Source organism: Accipiter gentilis, unplaced genomic scaffold, assembly GCF_929443795.1.
Source record: "Accipiter gentilis unplaced genomic scaffold, bAccGen1.1, whole genome shotgun sequence".
NCBI classification, from domain to species: Eukaryota; Metazoa; Chordata; class Aves; order Accipitriformes; family Accipitridae; genus Astur; species Astur gentilis.
Genome location: NW_026060952.1, coordinates 1,051,848 through 1,063,502, shown reverse-complemented (window position 1 = coordinate 1,063,502; position 11,655 = coordinate 1,051,848). Strand labels below are relative to the sequence as shown.

General features: G+C 53.2%; 1 protein-coding gene across 1 annotated transcript; it reads left to right on the top strand.

Moving 5' to 3' along the window:
* The first annotated feature begins 1,957 nt into the window (after positions 1-1,957).
* On the top strand, positions 1,958-8,396 carry LOC126037144 (electroneutral sodium bicarbonate exchanger 1-like). The gene is made up of 9 exons (XM_049797417.1): positions 1,958-2,086; positions 2,425-2,586; positions 3,201-3,452; positions 4,261-4,329; positions 4,873-5,046; positions 5,146-5,283; positions 5,759-5,859; positions 6,380-6,484; positions 6,755-8,396. Exons 1-5 carry the CDS (start codon positions 2,021-2,023, stop codon positions 4,930-4,932), a joined length of 609 nt encoding a protein of 202 aa, XP_049653374.1. The 5' UTR covers positions 1,958-2,020; the 3' UTR covers positions 4,933-5,046; positions 5,146-5,283; positions 5,759-5,859; positions 6,380-6,484; positions 6,755-8,396.
* Positions 8,397-11,655: the final 3,259 nt, after the last annotated feature.

The window sequence follows — 11,655 nt, the reverse complement described above, 5'->3', positions numbered from 1 at the left end:
GAAGTAGGCCGAGTCTTTGAAATTCTGCTGCATGACTTTATTTTGGGATGAATTGAAACGCAGTTGTTTCTTTAGCTTTGCTTATTAGCATTCTGCTGGAATAGCGTCAGATCTAGGAGGATTAACCTTCCTCCTTGTTTTGTTCTCTGTGTTGATTTTGGAGAGGAAGGTGTGTTGTCTGTCTTGTGGTGTCGTGTGGTGTTCAGAAGATGCTTGAAATGTTGCTCTTGTCTGTGACCAAGCTCTTTCCCTCAGCGTAATCCCTTTGGACAGTGCTGCCAGTAGTGTGCGTACGTTTCTGAGCAGCCTGCAGGTGTTTGATCTCCTGATGGTACAGAGAGCACTGCATTTGTTTGAGTTTGGCAGCCTGTCATCGCCCCTTGCTTTCTTCCATTCTTTCCACCCTCTTCAGCGTCCCTTCCTGAATCGTACTTTTGTGTCCCTGGTGATTCATGAAGGCTTCATGACCACAGCGTGAGTCTTGGGTGGGTGATATCTGTCCTTCTGCTGTGGCGCGCTGTGTAACTCCTTTCATTAACTTGTTCCATATTAAGCGAGGAGAGGGCCTTTCTGAAGAGGAAGGAGAGTTCTCATCTCTGACCGAGTTCTGGCTGGGGCCCCTGAATGTGGAGGATATGAGAATGGCTGCCTGCCAGACCATATACCAGAGAACACTTGCATGCCGTAATTCCTTACACTCCACCCTATTTCCTTATTTCCAAGTGACACTTGTGCGACATTTGTTTACTTCTGAATGGGTTCAGCTTTCCTTTGAGACTTTCTCTCCCTGTGCATTTTATTGTTGGCCGATACCTGGCAGTGAACAACTTTGAGAAGCTGGCTTACAAAAGATGTAGTTAATAGTTGGGAAGCTGTGGAAGCCAGGGGACGTTCTTTTAACGACGCCATTACTTTGTGGCCAAGCTTGGTGACAGCTGATGAGTTCTGTTGTTGTCATCTTCTTCCTGAGACAGAAGAAAGCCCCTGCCGTTCCTGAGGAAATGAGACCAATATACTGCCTGTTTAAAAATGCTCCTGTTAGTTAAGTTGAAACAAATCTTCAGAGTACAGTAGTAGCATTGCAAATATTATTGAAGAAAATGTGCTGATCGTAACTGATACAGAAAATTATTGGTTAATTTCTTTTTCTTTTTCAATTTTGAAAATACTGAAAGGTATTCCTAGAAAAAGTTTCCCGTTTATAAAGCAGGAGTTTGTTGGGGCTGAATTACAGCTCCTTTGTAACTGAATTGGGTCAATATTCCGAAAAAGGGGAATATGTTTATTTTTGAAACAGATCAATACTGCATGTGTTGTGCTGGCAAGGAGGAGGCTTCTTAAATGTAGAACTTGTTAAATTTAAAAGCACACCTCCACTCTCCATAGTATTGCTTCTATGTTAATTCAGGGTTAAGATATTCGTTCACTTCAGTTTCTGTGAATCTGTTAGGGCAGCGTGCTCTAAGGTGATGGGAGGGAGCAGGGGGAAGAAGGGGAGGAGGAAAAGCAAAATATCTGCAACCTGCTCTTCCATGACTCCTGCAAACTGTAATGTTATTTTTTTTTGTTATTTTTTCCCCTACCTTCTGCGCATTATGTGCTTGAGCAGAAAGTAGATTCAAGTGAGGAACTTCCTTTTGAGGACTAAAGGATGCCTCAGTGCCTTGTTGCCATTGTAGCTGTGAGTGTAGCTGTAGTGGCAGACATGTGTTTTCTTATTTTTAATATTATTTTTAGGTTTTGACTTAAACCAACCCTTGTCGGCCTAGTTAAGCTTTTTTTATTGTCTGACCCCAGATCTCACAGGGACAAACACAGCAGCAGTATCTAAGCAAGGGATCAGGCTGCATGTGCTCAGAGGGGTGGTGGGATTTGGTTAAGCAGCCTTAATGTTGTGGATGTCTGCAACTCTTGCATCTCACCTTACGGCCCTGTTTGCCATGCCCCTCTCACCTCTGGTTTCTCGCCCCAGGTACGGTCCACAGTGAGCGACTTTGCTGTTTTCCTCACTATCGTCATCATGGTGCTCCTTGACTTTGTGGTTGGGATCCCATCGCCGAAGCTCCAGGTCCCCCATGCGTTCAAGGTAACGGGGTGTTTTGGCACGTGGGGGTGCCACAAGGTGATGCCGGGGCAGGGCAGGGCTGAGTCTGGAGGAGATGCTGGTGGTGTGACCATCTCCTCTTCCACCTCCAAGTGCCTTGCTTCCTCCTGGAAACGAGAAGATGGCCCCAAAACTAGATACCTACAGGGGAAGTATCTAGAGCTGCTTGCAAGGAGGAGACTGGCACTGCTGAAGCCCATGGGAGAGGGGGACATGAAGCCAGGGCTGGGAGGTGCTCTGACGCAAGGAGGGAGGGGAAAATGAAAGCCAGTGGAGTGCCTGGGCTGGGAGACAATGCTGATGTGTGGGCTTTGTTGCAGCCTACCAGAGACGACCGCGGGTGGTTCATCAACCCCATAGGACCCAACCCTTGGTGGACGGTGTTGGCTGCGCTCGTCCCAGCTCTGCTCTGCACCATCTTGATATTCATGGACCAGCAGATCAGTGCCGTTATTGTGAACAGGAAGGAGCACAAGCTGAAGGTAAGGGCCTGTGAGAGATGACTCCAGCCCGTTCTGGGCTGCAGGTCTGGGGAGAAGCTCTTATTCCCGATGCTTTCTGAAGGTATTGGTTTGGGACAAGGTCAGGCTGCGTGGCAGGATGCTCTCCTGGATTAACGATGATGCAGGGAGCAAGTGACAGGGCAGTACAGATGAGCAACCTTTTGGAGGAGCAAATTAATCTTGGAGCAATAGAGAAGTGCGTTTTTGTTTTAAAATGGCAGCAGCAGCAGGTGCGGGGAATGAATTGTTTTGATGCGCTGCCAGGGATAACTCAGAGTCACACCTTCCTCGCAAGTGGTAGAATTTTCTTTGTAAGTGGAAAAAATGGTTTGGTGCTTTTGGGTTGTGGGTTGGTTTTTTTTTTGGAGAAGTATGTATCGCACAAGCTCTGCGTATCCCTTGTGTCTGAACTCCTGCCAGATTTTCATGCCAGGTGCTTGTGCAAAGCCTGCATACACCCTTGCTTGTTTCCATTTCTTGTTTTGAATTCTGAAGAAGTTGACTTGTGCTCGAGCAGGGTTTGAGTCTGACTTGCGACGTTATCCTTGCTCTTGTGCTATGGGATGCTCTGTTTCTTGTTTTCCTGCCTGCAGAAAGGATGCGGGTACCACCTGGACCTTTTTGTGGTGGCCGTGATGCTCGGGGTGTGCTCTGTGATGGGGCTGCCCTGGTTTGTGGCTGCGACCGTCCTGTCCATCACCCACGTGAATAGCCTCAAAGTAGAGTCTGACTGCTCAGCTCCAGGAGAACAACCCAAGTTTCTGGGGATACGAGAGCAGAGAGTCACTGGCTTGCTGATCTTTGTGTTCATGGGCTGCTCCGTCTTCTTCACTTCTGTGTTAAAGGTGAGAGGAAAATGCAAACCACCCAACAACCGCGAGCTTGTTGGAGGTTACAGAAAAACAGTCCCTTCTCTGCAGGCCTGAGTAGTTAGTTGTGGAGCGGAGGAGGAGGAGGTGATCCCAACCCTTGGGGCTTGACCCACGGTGGGAACCAGCCTCGGTTAGGCTTTGCAGCCCTTCAGGCCCCCGTTTGGTGTGCTCGAGATGAGCGAGCAATGCAACTGCTTGAATTTTTGGGTGTCTTTCAGGCCCGCCCATGTTTATGGGTTACAGTTGAGCATATTCAGACCAGCACATCTGCTGTCTTTCAAACAGGCAGCCCTTTAGTGGCTGCAATTTGCTCCCCAAATGCCCCGGAGCAGCCGTTCCCAGGAGCTAAACACACTGAGGTCATCCCCGTGGGCTTCCTTGCACGTTCCTCCCACTAAGTAATCTCGTCTCTAGGCTAAAAGGAGGCCTGTGGCCTTTGCCTGTTGCCCCAAGAATAGGCAGAAGTGTTTCTTCTACCGCCAGAGAATGCGGCATAGGGTAGCACGGGTGAAATCGCCTATTTTCCTCCAACCTTTCTGGAAAATAGGATTATTCTGAGGAGAGGTAACTCCCAAGTTCAGCCTAAAGCAGAGCCTTAGCTCACTCGTGCGCACAAAATGGCAAAAAAATGGTTAAAATCTGACCCATCTCTAAGCCTGAATGGAAAAAGCTTCAAGCAATTTTAGGCAGTGCCTGTGGAAGAGGGTGGTAATACTGAAAATGCAATACAGAAAAAGAAACGATTGCATTCTTTCTTTTTTTTTTTTCTTTCCCCCCCCAGTTTATACCAATGCCTGTGCTTTATGGCGTCTTTCTCTACATGGGTGTGTCGTCGCTCAGAGGAATTCAGGTACGGACTCTTTTACAGCGTGCAGCATGTCGGCTCCCTGGTATTTTGTCTCCGTAGCAGCAGGGAAAAAAGCAGTGGCATGGGAAAAACTTCTCGCAGAGCAAGCAATGAAACTCTTTTGTGTAAGAAAGAGATTGGTGGAGGCACAGGAGGTAGATAGGGCTGGGAGGACCAGGCAAGTTCAGCGCTCTCTGTTGCAGGGTTTAGGGCAGGTCAGTGTTTGGTTACGTGAAAAGCGGGGGAATTTGGTGCAAAGGGAAGGCAGTTTCTACCACTGGTGGAAATCCTCGCGGGGGGATTCAGTGGGCTGAGAAATGCTAATAATGGAATGGCATGGTATAGTTGCCGTTTGGTGGGCAGCTCTCAGGGGCAAGCCGGTTGCTAGATGGAGCGAAGGGAAAATGGGTGCTGCTCCCAGGAGGAATGCGGTGGGATCCAGGATTTCTGACGGCAAGCGAGATGCTGCAAAGTGCCTCCACGTCTCGAGAGGGCCAGCAACTTGCCGCAGTCCCAAGGTGGCAACCTTTCCCTTTTATTTCGCAGTTCTTTGATCGCTTGAAGCTGTTTTGGATGCCGGCGAAACACCAGCCGGATTTCATCTAACTGCGGCACGTGCCCTTGCGAAAGGTGCATTTCTTCACGGCGATCCAGCTGACCTGCCTCGTCCTGCTCTGGACCATCAAGGTGTCCCGTGCCGCCATCATCTTTCCCATGATGGTAAGAGCTGCCACCGCTCGGCAGCGGGGTGTTTGCAGCGTTGGAGTGAGAGGTGGCATCGTCTCTGAGCTCACTGCATCTTCCCTCTTATTCGTGAAGGTTTTGGCTCTCGTCTTTGTCCGGAAAGCGATGGATTTCTGCTTCTCAAAGCGAGAGCTCAGCTCTCTGGATGACCTTATGCCAGAAAGGAAGAAGAAGTTGGACGATGCCAGAAATGAAGCTGGAGAAGAAGACGAGGTAAGGCTTGCTGTGTCCTCGGGGCTGGACATCTCCGTGTGTCTGTGAGATTGCCTGTTTCTCTTACAGCTTGTCTGGAAACGTTGGGGGAAGATCAGCACTCAATCGAAATAGATCCCAATAGCCTGTAACTTTTGTAACCTTTGTTTCCTCAAGTAGCAGTGAGCTGAGCGCTTGAATACAGGTGTAATTTTTAAAACGAGTCGTTTTTCACAAAGGTCATTATCATTATGATGATTATTATTAGATGATGCTGCTGCTGCTGCTGGCAAGACTTGCTTATAATCGTGTTTTGAACACACAATCCCCCTGCCCCGAAATCTTTGGAGTGAACGGTTTCTCCCCTGCTGCACTAATACCTATAGCTGCCAAGGGGCAGAAGCGGAGGGCAGACTGCTAAGTTTGTGCTGGGCATTCAGCTTATCTCCACTTTGATCAAAGACAGAGAACGTGATTTGTCCCTTTTTTACATCAGGAGTCCAGGAGCGTGATGGAAGCTGCTGCTGCTGCAAGTTCAGTTCAGCTGAACGTGGGGAAGACCAGTGACATGGATATGCCAAAACAAAGCAGTGACAGGTAAAGCCCCACCAAGCGCCAGGAACCCCGGCAAGATTAGCTTGAAGGTGTTTGGCAGAGTTTTCTCCACTTGCCTCTTTGTGGGGCATCCCACAGAAACCAGCAGGCAGCTTGGTGGGAAAATCAAATTTGGGGGCAGGGCTGCAGGAGGCAATTGCAGGGCTCTGACCCCAAGCAGAGTGGCTGCAGCACTCGCGTTTGACCCCCAAACCTTGCCTCATCAGTGCCTTTACGGTAGCTGGAGATCCTCATACTTACACATGAGGAGTTGCAGGCGTGATCTGTACCAGCAGTGGCTTAGGAACCCGGACCGGGGCTAAGCCCCAGCAAGAGCCTTTGCACAGAGCTGTTGCTCTGCAGCTCCCCGGCTTGCCTCCCAAAACTCCTCATCCAGCAAAACCTCCCACGCTTATGCGGAGCTTTGATTCTCAGGGCTCCGCTGTTCCTCTTGCTGATGCTAATGCCCTTGGTGGCATCAGTTCCCATAATCACGGATTGCTATGTAAAATATTTATTGCAGGACTGATCCTTCTGAGATTGTTATCCTGGATGAAATGTCACAAATGACCGTATGGAAGGCTCTCACTTTGAAGACAGAAACCCTTTGAATCCAGGGAGGAAAAAGGTAAAGGATTGCATGTGATCGTGACCGTGCTCCTCTGCAAGCGACGGCGCACGCCTACACTTTTCCCACGCTTTGGCCGGCAAGGCTGAGCAAATGGCCTGTCCCTGGGAACAGGCAGTGAGGACCGTGGCATGCAAACCAGCTCCTCTCTGCTGTGGTGGTGCCCCGAACAGGGCTGAATCAGCAGCAGCTGGCAGGTCTTCCACTGATGATGCTCTCCCTCTTTTTCTCTTCCCTTCGCCTTTCCCCACTCCCGCTTTTCACGTTTAGGAATCTTGACTTTGAAGGAGAGGAGTGAGAGTGTGACTCGGGGATGTGCCAACGCAGACAGAGGGAGAAGGCGCTTTGTTTCAGTTGGAGGATTCCCATTAAAGCCATGCAGATGTTTTCAGTTATCCTTGGTGTGCTTCAGGCATTCAGTATCTCTAGACCAGCAAGCTGAGGGGAACGTCACAGTCAAGGGGAGTTTGGTGGTGTACAGTCTGTGTGCGTACGTGCGTGTGGGGGTGTGGGTTTGTAGTGGTAGAGGGACTGCTACTGCTTTATCATTCAGTGCTCTTCTTTTAATACCTAATTCCTCCTCTTTGTTTTCCTTCTCTTTTTTCCAAATGTAAACTGGGAATGTCCAAAATAATTTTCTGTTATATTTGATGCATTCTCCACTTTCTTCTTGATCACGACTGGGTTTTTAGTCTGGTTTGGAGTTCTGGCTTTAATTCACTCTTATGTCTCTTACTGGTACGAGAGGGATGCCCTCTGCAGCAGGGCAGCATAGAGAGCGTCCGAGCAGTTGGCCTAAGGTGAAAGAAAAGCATTTGCTCCCTGCGCTCCAGTTTTACCTTTCTTGGTTGGTTTGGCAAGTATCACAATAATGTGTGATGAACTGACTGTAAACCCCATTAACCGTCTCCCCGTGCCACTGGGGGGGGTTGGTAGGGAATCCGGGAGTGAAGTTGTGCCGGGAAGAAGGGAGGGGTGGAGGGAAGGTGCTCTGAGATTTGGTTGTATTTCTCATTACCCTGCTCTGGTTGATTTGTAATAAATTGAGTTAATTTTCCCCAAGCGGAGTCTCTTTTGCCTGTGACGATAATTGGTGAGTGATCTCTCCTGTCCTTATCTCGACCCACAAGCTCTTTGTTATATTTTCTCTCCCCTGTCCAGCTGAGGAGGGGGAGTGATAGAACGGCTTTGGTGGGCACCTGGCATCCAGCCAGGGTCAACCCACCACAGGGGGAAATGATGTACTTAAGAAATGATGTACTTAAGCCACACGAAAAAGGCCACAAAGCTCTTGTGAAACAAGATCCCCTTTGTATGATCAACGCATGCCTTGCTAACAACTGTGCCCCTGAAGAAGAACTAAAAAACTGAGAAGAAGGGAACATCCTACTCCAGGAGGCGCCAAAAAGTTGAATAATTGCTAATAGGCATGAAGTCAGAAGCATCTTTGAATACTGGAGGAAAGGTGAAGAAAGGTGGCAGGGGGAGATCATGACCACCAACTCAATTCCACACCAAAAAGACTTACCCCCCCACTCTCCTTGAGCATGTGCTGTAGAAGAAAAGAACACTGGACCTTTAATTCCAAGCAGGGAAACTGTAGCCCAATAGAAACTGTGCAAGATAAGCTACTCCCGGCAATAGTTTTGGGAAGAACTTTGGAAATCGAATATGTATAACTGAACTGTATAAATTGCTTGCCCCTTTAGGCATGAGGGGTGCTAGTGTTGCGGATTACCACCTAGCCCCCATCTTTGCGTAAACATGAACCGGAATAAAATACCTCTGCTCTGCTGTGTTTATATTGGCATTTTGCACCCCGGGTAAACGACCCCACTTTTGGGACAACAGTGGGGCAGGCAAAGCACCGCATCCCGCAGGCCGAGGGGCTCAGGCACCCACGCCGCTGCCGGAGGACTGCCGGCAAGAGGTTTGGCATCTGGCGAGGGGCTGCTGGGCCAGGGTGCCCAGGCACCCACCCCACTCCCCCAGCCGCAGCCACGAGTGCTCTCAGTGCTGGGGCAGAGGCCGTAGCAGCTGCCTGTGCCCAAGCCTGTCCCGAGCGGAGGGAAGACTTTGCTGGCGAGGAGCAATCCAGTGAAGGCATTGCTGAAATTGCTGGGCTTGAAGTTGCTGCCGGGCCAGGAGGGGGCCGAGGGGTCCTTGTGCAGCACGTCCTGCTCCAGGGGCAGCAGCTCTCAGGCCAGCAGCAGTCTGCTGGGGGGGACGCTCAGCAGGGACTCGGGGATGGGGACCCATGATACCGAAAAGCCGGTCGAAGAAACTCTCTAAGACTCATTTTGGAGTTTTAGAAAGTAGGCATTCCTACCCCTACTTCCCACCCCGGCTGGCCAACGCAACGCGCTGCCTACCTTCTTGAAGAACAGCAGTGGTCTGATGCTGACGAAGCCCATCTTGTTCTTCTGGACATGTTTCAGGAGGAAAGCATCCTTGGCCAGGTTCTCGTCAGAGAGGTGGAATTCCACCTGGGACACAACCCTCCTGGCCAGCGGCCGGTCAGGGACGGAGTAGCTGCAGTCCAAGAGATCACCCCCCAGAACATCGCTCACATCGCAGAAGCTCCCGGCAAAGCAGCAGGGACACGGGTGTGACTTGGTGGCCTTTGGGATGTGCAGCACTGCCCAGTCCCAGCCACAGCGGTGCAGATGGCAGAGTCTTGAGGAGCAGGGTGGCTCAGCTGCGCTCTGAAATGAAACGGAGTTTTACGCTTTTAGAAGCGCGCTTGCCTTCACGCCCCCAGCATCGGTCCCTGCCACAAGTTACGCAGCAGATGGCCTTGCACAATCTTGCAGCCAGAGGTGCCTCACGAACAGAGCGCAATCTCTTTGATTACCAGGATACAGGCCAGGAGAGATCTTTGGCCTCCGGTTCACGGCAGTTGTCCCGACTCCCCAGGCCACACACTGTTCACACAGCGGGAGCGAGAGGCCTGTGTCCTTGGTACCCTTGGGGTGTCCTTGCTAGCGCCGAATCCTCCAAGCACGAGGAGGGGATCTACTAACCCCATCCCTGGGATCCCGTAGAGCGCAAACAGCCCCAGCACCCCGACACCGGACGTTGGGCAGAATCCAGTCCTTTTCTGGGAGCACGCGGCGGCGGGTACCGTCTCCTCCGGGGTGTCACGCACCCAGGGAAAGGGCCGCCCCCTCCCAGGGGGATCCAGAGCTGCTGCTTTTCCCAGCAGGAGACTGAAAGACCTGACAGCACTACTGGAGCGAGGGCTGGGGGAAAGCGTGCCACCGAGCGACACCGCGTGACCTTCCTTCGTGCCCTCGAGGTCCTTTTTCCTATTTCTGCCTCGCTCCGGTCAACGCAGCGAACAGAAGCGTGGGCAACCATCACAAACGCATTTGCCATCTGGCGCAAGGAGGCTGCGGCTGCAGCTTGGTCCCCGCTTGGCTCAGCTGAATCAACTTGTTGTTCTTCCCCCACCGGAAAAATACTGTTGAAAGCCAAGAGCATTTGCACCCGCAGACCCCGAGAGCCGCCTGTAGGCCCCGGGGCCACCCCAGCCTCCCTTAACCCTTTCCCTCCCCAGGAGGAGCTGGGGAGGCTCTTGGGGGTGGGGCGGAACACAGGGAGCCCCCACATTCCTTCCGGGGAGACGCCAAAGAGTCCTTGGCAGCCAACAGCCAGAAGGGACCATGGCGCGGCCACCAACGCAGCTCCCACTGCCTGGGCCATGGGGCCCCCCAGCGCCCCAGCTTTTCCAGCCATTCGTGCTCCCCAAAACCTTCTACCCTCGAGGTAGGGACCGACCCCAACCCCTGCAGCCCAGGGACGCTCTTGGGGGGCAAGAGCAGAGGTGACCGCCGGCCATCGCTCCTGTCTCATTCTCTTAGGCTCAGCCAACCCGTGCCGCCTGCCCACGCGGGAGCAGCCCTTCCCTGCAGCCCGGGCCCCCCGGGCCCCCCAGGCACCACCAGCAGGTATGGCACCCCAGTCTGCTCTGGCACCTTCGCCATCCCCATCACACCCGTTCCCCCGGCACTTTTCGCATGGGGGTTCAGCAAGCCCCGGTGAGCATCCTTGCCCTCGCCCGGGCGGCGCGTGCCCAGTAAAGCCCATCTGCAGAGAATTCCCCAAATATTTGGGGCCACCTCTCCCCTTTCACCTTCTAGATGCCAGTCTCCTCCCCGATTTGCAACCCTGTCCCACCGGCACAGCGGCTCACCCCGTGGGGATCACCCCGGCCACAAGCTCCCCACACCCCTGGCCCAGAGCTGGGGGATGTCGGCCATCAGGGCCGGCTCAGCGGGTGCCCCTGGACAGCCACCCCGGCCCAGCACAGTTCCCCCTCACCCACACAGGTCTGCAGAGGGCTCCATGTGGCTGCCTTTTCGACCCCCGAGTCTTCCGCATCCAGTGGACAACCACCGACCTGCCTCCACCGGCCAGCGCCACGCTCGGCCAAGGCGCCACTTCTCTGCCAGGTGCTGCCCTGTGGGGTCCCGGGGGCTGCGGGGCCCCCCAGGGCCAACCATGATACCTCACACACTACAAAAACCGGAGGAGTGGGGTGACCCCAGACCCTCTGGAACTGCCAGTGTCCATCCCTGGCTACCAGCACAGCGAGGGGCAGCTGGCAAAGATCAACATCCCCAGCACGGCCACCCCTGTGGGGGCACCCCTGGGCAGCGATGTCCACACCAGCCCCTGCGCTGCCACCAACAACGAAGCCCTTGGGGACACTGCAGGCGACCTTGCAGTGTCCGAGGAGATGGTCCTGGAAGAGGCCCTAAGGCTCTTCGGTTGCTCCCTGGATGGAGTGGGGGTCAGCCAGGATGCTCCCAGCAGGAGCTCCGTGCCCGAGGACGCTGGTGGCACCAGCGCAGACACCCCAGACCGCGACTTCAGCTCGCTCTTGCTGCCTGAGGAGATGCTCACCCCCGACTACTGCATCCCCGAGCTCAGCGACGCCATGCTGAGCCTCAAAATAGTCAACGGCGGCGGGATGGAGCCCCAGGAGCCGTGGCAGGATGCGGGGATGGACCTGCCACCGTCCCCACCTGCCACGGCCGGCAAGCGGAGGAAGAGGCAGGCGCAGAGCTCCTTGCCAATGGCACCCAGCAAGCGCAGGGCTCTGGCAGCCAACGTGAGGGTGTGTGTGGGGGTGGGGATTAGACAGGGGTGAGAGGGATGGAGATGGG

What these genes read in the sequence shown, in the direction of transcription:
- LOC126037144 (XM_049797417.1), top strand. Translation starts at nt 2,021, where the DNA reads ATGGTGCTCCTTGACTTTGTGGTTGGGATCCCATCGCCGAAGCTCCAG. An exon ending in GGAAGGAGCACAAGCTGAAG is followed by an intron (nt 2,587 to 3,200) that starts GTAAGGGCCTGT and finishes TCCTGCCTGCAG; the next exon opens with AAAGGATGCGGGTACCACCT. An exon ending in TCTTCACTTCTGTGTTAAAG is followed by an intron (nt 3,453 to 4,260) that starts GTGAGAGGAAAA and finishes TTCCCCCCCCAG; the next exon opens with TTTATACCAATGCCTGTGCT.